At 36.7% G+C, this 13,641-nt stretch overlaps 1 protein-coding gene across 1 annotated transcript in view; it reads left to right on the forward strand.

The window, feature by feature from the left end:
- MFSD14A (major facilitator superfamily domain containing 14A) overlaps window positions 1-7,930 on the forward strand; it is a 31,787-nt gene extending 23,857 nt beyond the window's left edge. The window contains exons 7-12 of the mRNA XM_063298314.1: window positions 888-1,001; window positions 1,391-1,462; window positions 3,723-3,835; window positions 4,086-4,183; window positions 4,524-4,681; window positions 6,615-7,930. Coding sequence (XP_063154384.1) covers window positions 888-1,001; window positions 1,391-1,462; window positions 3,723-3,835; window positions 4,086-4,183; window positions 4,524-4,681; window positions 6,615-6,821 — 762 coding nt within the window. The 3' untranslated portion in view covers window positions 6,822-7,930. The remainder of the gene's footprint in view (window positions 1-887; window positions 1,002-1,390; window positions 1,463-3,722; window positions 3,836-4,085; window positions 4,184-4,523; window positions 4,682-6,614) is intronic.
- The last annotated feature ends 5,711 nt before the right edge of the window (window positions 7,931-13,641 follow it).

The raw sequence follows: 13,641 nt of genomic DNA on the forward strand, positions 1-13,641 counted from the left end.
ATGAGCTCAAAGGGAAAGTGCAGAGCGGTTTTATTTTTGGTACATTTTTAAATAGGCACCAAAGAACATAGACTTAGTTTTTCTTCTTCAAGAAGAGCAGAATTAGGAAATAAGGCTTATGAATAACATTAAATGGGGCTAAATTTGGGCTATGCAGGGTTTAGAATTTTACATTTTATTAAGCATTAAATTAAGTAACATAGAATAAAATAACAAGTTCCTATAAACACGCCAAGGTAGTTCTGTATTCATATTTCAATTTTAATAAATTTTCTACAGTATTAGAAGTGAAAAAAAATATTTCTGTATCAGTGTGTTTCCCCTCCTCCAGAGTGAACATCTTACTGCTGAGCTCCAGGAATAGATGGGCAGTTTCCATCCCTAACTAATGTAGTCCAGTACAGTATTGTATATAAAAGGCTTATAGTGCTGACTGTGCCTAGGTTGAAAGAAAGCAGGTCATCGGGGCCTAACACTGTGCTGGGAAGGTGGCATCATTATCTCACCCCTTGACCCTTGGAGGAGCACTGTGGGTAGAAGGGCTGCTTTCCAAAAGCTTATTGTGTCCCAGTTGTAGCCTCATCTCATAGGCTGTACAGAGTTCCAGCAGGTGAGCTCTCTTTCCATCTCTGTCTAATTCGAAATCATATTCCATGATATGAATTCCATAGATTCTGGAAAGCAGTAATAGTGAATGTACATTTGGACTGTTTTGTTTTTTCAATTTATTGATTATTCCTGCCTGGGGAGAATCCCCCAATAGGCAGAAAACCTGTTTTCTGTTTCTTTCCCCAGCTGTTTCCTACCTGTCAAAAAAACTGAGAGAGCCAGATACTTGACAGTCTTCCTAATGAAGTTAATCAATTAACATTTCTCTTTATTTCTAGTCATTGAAGAAAGTTGGTCAAGATTCTATAGTGCTGCTAATCTGCATTACAGTCTTTCTCTCCTACCTCCCCGAGGCAGGCCAGTATTCCAGCTTCTTCTTGTACCTCAGACAAGTAAGCATTTGCCTAATTCTTTTAATTTGGACATTTGATTTGCAAAAATGAAAGTGAATAAAGGCATGGCTTTCTTACTAATAGATTCAGTTGTTAATTTTTGGTAACCGCTTCAAGAAAACAAAATGTTTCCATTCTGTGCTATTTGGAATTGCTATCCTTAAGAGCAGTTTTATTTCCATTTAAAAAATGACTGTTGTTCAGCCTCTATTTCCATAGAAGAAGCTCTTTCTAATGTTGCTCTACCTAAAGAAAGAAGAAATGGATTATTTTGACTAGATTTCTTAAATATTTTATTAAACAAACTTTTATTACCTATGCATTTGTATGTGAGTTATTCATAATTTGTCATAGTCCTCTACAATGAAACACTCTTTTTCAAAATCTAGATAATGAGATTTTCATCAGAAAGCGTTGCAGCATTTATTGCTGTCCTTGGGATTCTCTCCATTGTTGCACAGGTAACTATAATTGACAAAATACACTTGCTGAGTTCTGCCAGTACTGTTTGTTCAAGTAGGATAGTAGCCTGGTTTTTACAACAGTGATTTAAGAAAATAAAAGAAAGTATTTTGAGTGAGTGAGTGAGTGAGTTTTCTATACATATATTATGGCTGCAGTTCTGAAACTGATCTATAGAGTCACAACTAACAATGCTGAAAGGAATAACAACTGGTATCACTGCACTGGTAAAATGGCATTTGCCAGTCAAATAATTCCCCATCTCCACCCCTTCACATGAAGAGATACACACTAGGGATGTGTGGATGGCGCAGGTGAGCAGAGGAATATTCTGCACAAGTGGATATCAGTTTAAATAAGATTGGACCCACCCCTTAGTAAATTAAGCTCAATTTCTTCTGCACTTAGCTGCAGCCATTCTAAATGTATAGAATGAAAAAAAGGTGTTGCTGTATACCTGTAAACCATGCCAAGTTTATCCATCCTATGTATCAACTTATAAATTTGTTAGTCTTGATACTACTAAGTAGGGTTGAGTCATGGTATAAAATCTGACTTAGTGCTGTTTTTATGAGGATTCTGTATGCTGGTATATAGCTTACTATTGAGTAAGCAGTATTGCTGAGTAAAGCAATTTTTAAAAAATCATCCTATAAACCAAAGGTGGGTAACATTTTTTGGTTTGCAGGCTCCACTTTTTGCCCTGCCTGTGCTCACAGAGAATGGACTTGGTGACATTGTGATGTTATTGGAGTTGCTGGGCCTGAAATGTTCTGACTCCTTTTAAGTATATGTATGTTTGGGATTAGTAGGAATGTATGGCATAAAATTGGTGCCTTAAGATTCCTTTATTGGCTTCTAAAGACCCCCAAAATGGGGAAATGCCCCCAACTATTTTGAATTTGCAGGGTTTTAAAAGGTGCAACGAGGGCTGAGGCTTCTGTGTGGTTTAGGAGACTTGTTATACCCTTTAAAACACACACACACAAACAAGGAAAAGCACCCAGATTTTAGCCCTGTATACTCTGGGAGCTGCGAGTTGGGTGCTGGATGGTAATGGATTGTCCACCTTTGCTATAAGACTTGGCTCGTGAACAATATGGTATCTTGACTGATAAATTGTTCAATGACAAGTATATATAAACCTAACAATGATTATTTCCAATCTTTATAAATACTCATTTTTATTGGATTGTACGCAGCATTTTTTCAACTGAGGCGTCCCTTTGGAAAATTTTCATGCAGGCTCACAAATGACAGCTATAATGGAAAAGAATGAACTGGTCTACCAATTAATAGCAAACCAGAACTGCAGCATGCACAGAGCAAAGCTGACAAATAGCTGTTAGAAGTATTTCTGACAGTATCTTAAAATACTATTATGCGTCTCCTCAGTCTTTCACTATTTCAAATCAGTTTGATGTGACTCACTTTTATTTATTTACTTTATTGGTCATATTTGTGTCCTGCTGAATGAGCCTGACTTGCAGCAATTTATGAGCAGATAAAACCAAAATACAATATGAAGATCAAACAATCAAATAAAACAATAATTAATAAAACAGTTTTATTAATATTATTTTAATAATTTATAATTATAATAAATTATGATTTATTAATTATTAATAAAACAGCCAGTTTGGTGTAGTGGTTAAGGCACCAGGCTAGAAACTGGGAGGCCGTGAGTTCTAGTGCCATCTGAGGCACAAAGCCAGCTGGTTGACCTAGGGCCAGTCATTCTCTCTCAACCCTGGGAAGCAAGCGATGGCAACCCACTTCTGAAAAACCTTGCCAAGAAAAGTTCAGGGACTTGTCCAGGTAGTCTCTGAGAATCAGACACGATGGAACAGATAAAAAATAAATAAAAATAATAATTAAAACAACAGTAATCACAATAACCTTAGGTGCCAGCCCAAATGTTCATAGCAGCAATAATTACATCTTGAGGGTCTATGGAATAGGTCCATCTTGATAACTTTCTGGAATGATGCCTAAGAGGCTGCCAACCAGATCCTGGGGAGGCTGGGTGTGGAGGTGAAGGCTGATAGAGAAACATTGTCACCAAGTGCCTCTTCCCCAACCTCCCATGCATGGGCAGCCCTCAGCTTTCCTGGTCAGGACAAGCACACAAGACCGGCTGGTTCCACCTGAAGGAGGCAGGTGAAGGTTAAGCCTTGTACTGATTGTATTGATGTAGCTATCACAATGATCAAATCTCTGAAAAGTCCTGGTGATTTTTTGGCATTTTTCTTTCCTCAGACGATAGTTTTGAGTTTACTTATGAGGTCAATTGGAAACAAAAACACCATCTTACTTGGCCTTGGATTTCAAATATTGCAACTTGCATGGTATGGTTTTGGCTCTGAACCTTGGTAAGCAATTTTTCATTGTGTTACTATTTGAGTATTGTTACACCTTTGGCACAGTCTCTTCTTAATTCAGCATAGATTTTAAAAACATCCATCAATAATATGCCTCTCATAGATGCTTTAATGCAAGATATTAACTTTTGAGTTGTGTGTTTTTCTTAGTCTCTGATTCACTTGATTGATTTAAAAATCTGTTGAATTCATTGTGAGTATAGCCTGATTCATTTATCAATCTCTGTGCCCTCCTTTCCAGGATGATGTGGGCAGCAGGGGCTGTTGCAGCCATGTCAAGCATCACATTTCCAGCTGTGAGTGCACTCGTTTCACGAACTGCTGATGCTGATCAGCAGGGTAAGTGCTTCATAAGATTAACACGTAAGAGAGAAATTCCTCATTTCCTTAATGGTGGAAATATGGTTGTACTGAAATTTGACAAATCTCTTTTTTCAAACTATGCTACCATACGGTTTTTACTAATAGTAACAAATGATATTGTGCAAGTTCCCTAACTACTTATAAAAAGATCAGGACATTTGCTGGTACTGCAAACTGTATGGCGTTTCTGTGCAAAGCACGTAAATATTTGTTGACCATGTATATTTCCATCTAATAGAAACTAATAATAATTAGTAGTAGTATATTTTTATCATTTGCTTATAGATGTTTACTTTGAATATTCATTGTTTTGTAGGAGTTGTCCAAGGAATGATAACAGGAATTAGAGGACTCTGTAATGGTTTGGGACCAGCACTTTATGGTTTTATATTCTACATTTTCCATGTAGAATTGAATGAGAATCCAATGACTGAAAATGAAGTTAATGTAGCACCCCAACACCATTCGCAGCAGGTATTTTCAAGTTTTTTTTTTAATGTGTATATGTGGTGATAGGAAAAAAAGAGTCATAATTTTAAGGGTATCACTGCAACTCAGATGTCCAAGCATCTGTAAATACATATTTTATAGATACTGTATATAGAATTTTACTCCTCCTTCCCTAACTCATCCTACCCACCCCATGGATCAGCCTTGTGCTAAACAGGTTTATGCAGAAATCACCCATGAGGCACCAGGAATGCTTTCCTATGGTAAGCAAGCCATATTGTATTATGAAACTCAAAACCATAGGTTAAACATGTTGTTTGTTTGTTTGTTTAGTTTAGTTTTGTTTGTAGGCTGCCTGACTCCCAAATGACTTTGGACAGCTTACAACTAAGAACCAATATATGTATAAAAGCATGTAAAAGGTAAATTGACTCGACAAGGAGAATATCCAAACTGCACCAAAACAAAGCAAAGCAAAATAAAAACAGGCAAAAGACAAAAGGGGGCTCCACAATCACCCTGTCTCCAAGGTCTGGGAGAACAATCAGGTCTTCAGTAGTTTCCTGAACAACAGAAGAGAGGGAGCCACATGAATCTCCAGGGGGAGATCATTGCAGAGGGCAGGAATTGCAACAGAATAGGCATGCTTCCTAGCTCCCACAAGATGACATCCTTTAATTGAGGGGAGCACATCCACCTTGCTGAAGCATTGGACTAGCAGAGGCTACTGGAGATAGGAGAAGGAGATCCTGCTAATAGCCTATGCCTTGAAGGGCTTTAAAGGTGATAACCAGCACCTTGAATTACACCCGAAAGCCAACTGGTAACCAAAGCAGAAGGGTGACCTGTGCATAACAGGGTACCCCCATTACTGCCCATACTGCTGCATCCTGGAACAGCTATAGGTTCTGGATAGTCTTCAAAAGCAGCCCCAAGTAGACTGCATTACAATAATCCAGTCCTGAGATGACTAGGGCATGAGTGACTGAAGGTCCTGATCAAGGAAAGGGTGCAACTGGCACACTAGATACGCCTGTCAAAGGCTTTTTTGGCCACAGTTTCCACCTGCTCTTCAAACAGGAGCTGAAAGTCCAAGAAGACCCCCAGATTGGGCACAAGTCTCAAGTGGGAAAAATCCCACTGAGAGTCAGTGATAGAATACCACCAGATCTGGAGGCCCCAAAGGACTTTGACTGCACTGCTCAGCCAGCCAAGGGAATATGGTGGCTTACCTAGAGAAAAGAAATCATATAGTATCATTATATAATTGTATAAACCCTGCTTACATGAAGATATTAGTTTTATTTGTGGCCTTCAAGATAATCAACTAATTCCATTAACATTGATATCTTTGCAAAATATATATAGCTTTGGATTTAGATGGCATTTTCTAACTCTATGATTCCATGTGGAGTATTTAGGAGATGAAAGAAACTTAAACAAGCCTTACAGCAAAAGGAGAGTTGAGCAGGATTACTATCTATTAAATGGTTTGTTTTAATAGAAATAATGTCACTATGGTTTAACTAATGGTAAGAGATTGTATTTGTAAATGGATTTATATCTGTATTGGAGAAAGTCAGAAGTCACTTTCCATTTCTGTTTTCTACCTTTGGATACTTTTTTAGTTTTTTTCCTTTTTCTTTAGTTCTATTTTCTATCTTTTCTATATCTTTTATTTTGTATTTTAAACATACTTTGAAAATAATAAAGTTCTTATACCAAGAGCAGGATTACTATCTAACTTTTGCCGATCACAGTTCAGTGCTTTGAAAGCTCTGAAGTAATGAGGGGAGCAGTGAGAAAGAACCAGCTAGCTCATTATACTGAGGCGCAGAATCAGATTGTTCACACTCCACTTAATTGTTGCATAAGATAATCTAACCATAATTTAACTAAGTAAACTAAAGTGCTGTCTTTATGTCTTACGCTAACTCTGTTTTGTTTTTCTTTCCAGAACTCCATCATTCCTGGGCCCCCGTTCTTATTTGGTGCATGTTCTGTATTGCTGGCTCTACTCGTTGCCTTGTTTATTCCTGAACACACCAATTTAAATGTTCGCTCTAGCAGCTGGAAAAAACACTGTGGTGGACATGGACATCCACACAGTCCACAGGCCCCTGGAGAGGCCAAAGAACCTTTATTACAGGACACAAATGTATGATGACAAAACTCAAGGACTCATAGAGCAAGTTTTATTTTTTCACCTGCAGTTCTGGATATACATTCCATTTCCATTGAAATTGTCATTTCTTAAGATGTTCTTAAGAAATGTATCTCTTTGCATGAAAGTTGTAAGAACCACAAACAGGAAGTGGAAAATCATCCAAAGAAGTTACAACTTTGGTTTTTAAAAAGAAGCTAGGATTTTTGTAAAAGTCCTAAATATATTAAATCTCCTTAATTTTGAACAGAATTATATATATATATATATACAAGGTATCAGCATGTGTTCCAGCATCAGTTTCTTGAAGGTGTTAAGCTTCGTTCTCTTCATGCTGGTCTCAGTGAGACATACTAGCAGGATTTGAGTATCTCTTTTATCTGTAAAATCGTTGGTCAGATGGATTCAAAGCCTTAACGTAGATGCGCTTGACCAGGAAGGTGAATTTGGTTGATATTGGACTTTCAAATCAGTGTCTGACAGGTTTTCTTTACTTTTTTTTTACTAACACAAATCATGTGTTGAATACACATCCTGAACAGTACACTTTAAGTGCATTATTCTGCTAATTCTTTGTAGTGTGAGCCTAGATTTTACTATTGGCTCCAACACTCTACCTTCATAAATACAATTTGATACCACTATGCTTTGGATGTTTTGCATAAGGACCTCAAAACTTGAACGTACGAACTCAACTCTAAGCTGATAGCCTTGATGATATCAATGTGCTCTGTACATGATTGTCACTTTATTACTTGACAGGATGAATAACTGTTCAGTTTGGAACTAAGGACAAATAAGAGTTGATCAGCTTTTCCTACTATTCTATTTGTGAATTACATACGTAGAGGGTGTGACGGACTAGTAAATACACTTGTCTAGTAATTCAAGTGGCAATCCTTGCTCTATAGTGGCCTTTTAGGATTGTCACAAATAACACTTCAGAGCCAAGGGGTAGTCCTGCATTTTCAGGACCACAGTACAGGAGAGAGCTTTATACAATTACTGATGTGAATTTCTCTAAAAGTGTATATTTTTGTGTCCAGTTGTATTATTTAAGTGTTCCTTTGTATAAAATGTGTATAAAGTATTGTATAGTTCAAAATGTTTTCATCTTGTGCTGTGGTTATTGCTTAAGTTTTTTTAAAACTTTCACCACGGTTGAATAGAAGCTGAAAAATTGTAAATACTCTGTTAATAAAAGTTGAATATTTTAGTGATTTTTTTAAAAAATGAGACACTGGGAATAATATACTATCAATATAGTTGATTGTATAACTTTTAATATCTCATATTTTATATCTGTTCTAGAAACTTCAATATATTTCCAATCAGATAAGAACTTATGTACCTAGAAAAACTAAGTTCCTGAAGATTTAATTAAGATTTCTTTAGCTCTAGCACTTACAAAGGAGCAAAAAGTATATTGTGTCAGTGAAAGATGGAAAGCAGTAATTGTGTGATTAGTGAAGGGATTTTGGGGGGAAGTGTGTGTGTGTATTCTAATAGCATAATGCTAGTATAGTTCCTCTGTGCAACAAGTTACAGCAGAGATATCTCACTTTTGAGTAATGAGAAAATGAAGTATTATAGCAGGGTTTTTTTCTCCAGTGTTAAATTCAGGATTCTTTAGAACATTTCATATTAATTGCATTTCACTGTGGTTTTGTAGCATTAACAAAATACCGTTGCTTATTAGATTAGATCCAGGTTTATCAAACTTCTGTTCATGTATTGATGTTGAAACATAGTAAACAGGCGGTGGATTGTCTTAATTTTGTTTTCTTTCTACACTCTCCTGAGATCTTTAACAAAGGCTGGAGTGACATATAGTACCTAAATCAAATGAAGTCTTAGCAAATGTATAAACTAAATTATTGTCAATAAAAATATGGGGGGAAAGGATTGCAGAAGCTAGCATTAGAGTATTAAGATCTTATTGATGCTAATTCTTTGTAGTCACCATTCATTCATTCATTCATTCATTCATTATCCTGCCATTATTATTTTCATAAATAACCCAAGGTGGCGAACATACTGTACCTAATACTCCTTCCTGGAGTATTAGGTACAGTATGTTCCCCACAATAACAACCCTGTGAGGTGAGCTGGGCTGAGAGAGACGGACTGGCCCAAAGTCACCCAGCTGGCTTTCATGCCTAAAGTGGGACTAGAACTCTGTCTCCTGGATTCTAGCCCAGCACCTTAACCACTTTTTAGTATTGGTTAAGGTAATATGATCTGCTCTGGACTTTATTTAATCTTCACTTGCACTTACTTGAGAAGTCTAGTTAAAATAGCTTGCCAGTCAGTTCGCAGCTTTATAGGAAAGTACTAAAGTCTTCCTTTTCCAACAGAAACTTTAATGTATAACACACTTGGATTTTTCTATTACATTTTAGAGCACCCTTTGATACGTTCTAGAATAAGAGCATGGGAAATTAACCATTACATTGGACCAGTCATTCATCTAACTCAATGATTACCTGGACTGGATATAACTTTTTAGAGTACCCAGAGGCTTCCAGATGTTTTTGGATAGGACAGGCCTTTAAATTGGGATTTTACATGAGCAAAACCAACATCCCCATTTATTGAGGCTGGAGCTGTGTGTGTGTGTGTGTGCACGCATGCAACAGAGAAGGGATTTTCCTGGTCAACCAGAAATGAATCAAAAACTTTGTATGTGTTGAACACAACTCATTTGGTGAACTATTCTCTTGGTCCTGCTTCAAATACTTGATATTCTCTGGAAACACGAGAAACAAGTAACAGGCAACTACATTTTAAGGTCAATCTATAATTTGAGCAGCTAGGTGTCAGGTTTATCAAATCATGAGGTCTGCCAGAATAACATACCAGATCCAAGTAGAGAAGTAATGAAATAGGTAACAATGATACATCTCTTAGTCACATTCCACCTTAACTGCTATAATGTGCTGCATATGAAACTGACATACTTAAATGGAAAAAATTAGCTTGTGAGAATGGAGTAGTGATATGGATCATGTAACTCCTTTTATTTAAACCAATCCACTGACTGACTAGATGTTTGAAACACTACTATTCTAGCAGGGACACCTGAACTAAAATCTTAAGTTTTGGTTCTTTTGTGCTTGCCATCATTGGCTGCACATTTGATGGAAACATGTTAAATAGCTCTCAGAATTGCCCCCTCAGTTGCATTGTGCAAGCAGATAAAGTTGTTCTTATACAGGTAAGCGTTTGGTACTGGTTTGTCAGCAGATAATCTGTTTTTATTATTTATATATAATTATAAACCTTTTTTATTACTACACTGTGTGCACAATTACTAGGCAAGTTGTATTTTTGAGGATGAACTTCATTATTGAACAACTATGGTGCTCTCGGCCAATCCAAAATGTTAATAAACCTCAAACCTGAATATTTAAGAAAGTAAAAGTGAGGTTTTGGCTTTCTTAGGAGCATATCTATGTGTGCACAATTATTGGGCAACTATTAGTGTGTAGAATTATTATGCAACTAAATGAAAAACGAAAATTCCCCCATCTCATTTATTTTCATCTGTTAAAGTGAGAATAATCAACAAACTCAAAATTTACAAATAAACGTTTCTGACATTTCAGACAAAACATCAGTGACCAATATAGCCACCCTTCTTTGCAATTACAGTCATAAGCCTTCCATTCATGGAGTCTGTCAGTTTCTTGATCCGTTGACGACGAACTTTTTGTGCAGCAGCAACCACAGCCTCCTAGACACTGTTCAGAGAGGTGTACTGTTTTCCTTCACCATAAATCTCCCGTTTGAGAAGGGCCCACAAGTTCTCAATAGGGTTTAGGTCAGGTGAGGAAGGGGGCCATGTCATTATTCTTTCATCTTTGAGGCCTTTACTGGCTAGCCACGTAGTGGAGTACTTCGATGCATGTGATGGAGCATTGTCCTGCAGAAACATCATGGTCTTCTTGAAAGATGCAGACTTTTTCCTGTACCACTGCTTGAAGAAAGTGTCTTCTAAAAACTGGCAGTAGGTTTGGGAGTTGATTTTGAGTCCATCTTCAACCCGAAAAGGTCCAACTAGCTCATCTTTAATAATACCAGTCCATACCAGTACCCTACCTCCACCTTGCTGGCGTCCAAGTCGAAGCGGAGCTCTGTGCCCATTACTGATCCAGCCACGGGCCCATCATCTGGTCCGTCAAGAGTCACTCTCATCAGTCCATAAAACCTTTGAAAAATCTGTCTTCAGATATTTCTTGGCCCAGTCTTGTGGTTTCAACTTATGTGTCTTGTTCAGTGGTGGTCGAGTTTCAGCCTTCCTTACCTTGGCCTTGTCTCTGAGCACTGAACTCCTTGTACTTCTGGGCACTCCAGATAGGCTGCAGTTCTGGAATATGACAGCACTGGAGGATAATGGGTTCCTGGTAGCTTCACGTTTGATTCTTCTCAAATCTTTGGCAGTTAATTTGTGTCTTTTTTTCTCAACACGTTTCTTGCGACCCTGTTGACTATTTGCAACAAAACTTTTGATGGTTCTATGGTCACGCCCCAATATCTTAGCAATTTCAAGAGTGCTGCATCCCTCTGAAAGACTTTTTACAATTTTTGACTTTTCAGAGTCAGTTAAATCTCTTTTTTGGCCCATTTTGCCTGAGGAAAAGAAGCTGCCTAATAATTATGCACACCTTGATATAGGGTGTTGATCTCCTTAGGCCACACTCTCCCTCATTACACAAATACACATCACCTGATATGCTTATATCCAATAAGCATTCAGGTTTATACAGCTTGGAGGTAGAAAATATGCATAAAAATGATGATATGGTCAAAATACTCATTTGCCTAATAATTGTGCACACAGTGTAGCTGCCTGGAGCATCACTACATGGTGGGGAGAGAATAATTCTGTAATTCTGGTCAGTGACTGTAATAAAAATTATAATTCTCTTGCATATGACTATGTCACTGGAGGCAATCTTTGGAAGAATCACCATACTAATCCATCCTAACTACATGAATATTTATAGATCCCCTCTTATATGCTATTTCACACCAAGAAACAAAGGAATATTGATTCTTAATATGAAAGTTGTAAGCACGCAAGACCTATCCATTAACAACACAAAGTAAGCTTCCTTTAGTATAAAACAAAATTGGATTAAGTTCCAGTAGCTACTCAAGGTGACTCCTCTCAAGCTTTTATATGAAGCAAAAAGAGGAGAACTTTTTAAGGAAGCGGAACAAAGATTCCTATAATGTTCACTTTCTCAAATCTGAACTGTACCTTAACAAAAACATTCCTTTTCTATATTAGAAAACTGAAGTTTATACTCTTGACAAAAATTAAACATTAGTGTAAAAGTTTTATTAAAATGAACATTATATATGAACACTACATTCTGATTATAGACAAATATATATATTTTACACTGCAGAGAACAATTGTGCAATAACACATTTAAATGATTTCAGTTGTTTTTCACACAATAACAGAATTACAGATTTATATACCAAAAAGCAAGTAACTAAATACAAACCACAACCACCCTTAAAATACCTTGAATCTTTTAAACCCAAGCAATTGAAGGGATTTCAGTTCAAACTTTAAATCACTGAGTTTACAATACATGTTAGATTTATCTAAATGTATATTTGACAAAAGTTACAAGAAGTTCAGACCAGTTCTATCTGGGAAAAAGCATGAAAAATAAAACCCCATTAAAGGAGATCATATAGGTACATTGTCAGATATTTTCCAGCCACCACAATTATGATGTTCTTACAACATGCTAAAACCTTTCCCATGCATTAGATAAAATTTAAAATTAGCTGGACTATGCCCTACATTTTTGCTCATTTGATTCAGTTAGAAGTACAGTTGTCCCACTGCAAAATGAGATGGCTCCCCCAGCTGGAAAGATTTGTGATTTTTATGTTTCCGTGCAGCACTAGGATATTCTTCCATCTTATTCCACAGGGATCGCTATGCTCAAGAGCAGCTAGAATATGTGAACCTCATCACTCTACTCCTCCTAGCATGAAGAGAACTCTGTGGAGATGAAGTCTAGTTATAAGACACTGTACAGACATTGTTCCCCACAAGCTATATACCAATTTCATAAAATATACTGAAGCATAATTTCCAAGCAAATGGAAATCTAAATATTTTACAACTACATGAGCAGACCATCTAGAGTTCAAATATCTGCATGGAGTAAGTGCAAAACATTTCACATTCAAAACAGTTCTGGTAAACTCAAAACAACTGTTCTAAATTCAAAATGGTTTGTACATTTCGACTGAATAGCAGCAAAAATAACATTATCCTGTTAATCTTTCAGATATTAGATCACATCTTAGAATATTAATCATTAAGTGAATATGATGCCACAGACCAGTTTCCAGACATAACATTTCAATTTAAACGTATGTTGCAAAATTAAATGCTAAATAAAGCATCTATTAGGCTCAGACAGCAAACCAAACAAGGACAAATAAAATATGTACAGTGGAGGGAAAACCTGCCAAAAATACACCAACATTCAGCAACGGTTTAAGTGCTATCTTCTAAACCCTGGAGAAAACTTGCCAATACGGTTAACCAATAGCACACGAATTCTAAAATACTCTAAAGGCAGAAACAAAGGTTTATGATAGATTTGCGGGCATTAATATTGTAATCCTAAATCACATTATTAATAGTTCCACTAAAATTACTAAAATCAGTTTGTGTATCTAGATTCAAATGAATTCCAAAGTTGACAAAAAGAACTTGACAGAGCCAGTTTATATGTTAAATTTTTCTACCAGTTAGAAACCAGACAGTATTGTGTTTAAA

This window comes from Candoia aspera, chromosome 3 (genome assembly GCF_035149785.1).
Source record: "Candoia aspera isolate rCanAsp1 chromosome 3, rCanAsp1.hap2, whole genome shotgun sequence".
NCBI classification, from domain to species: domain Eukaryota; kingdom Metazoa; phylum Chordata; class Lepidosauria; order Squamata; family Boidae; genus Candoia; species Candoia aspera.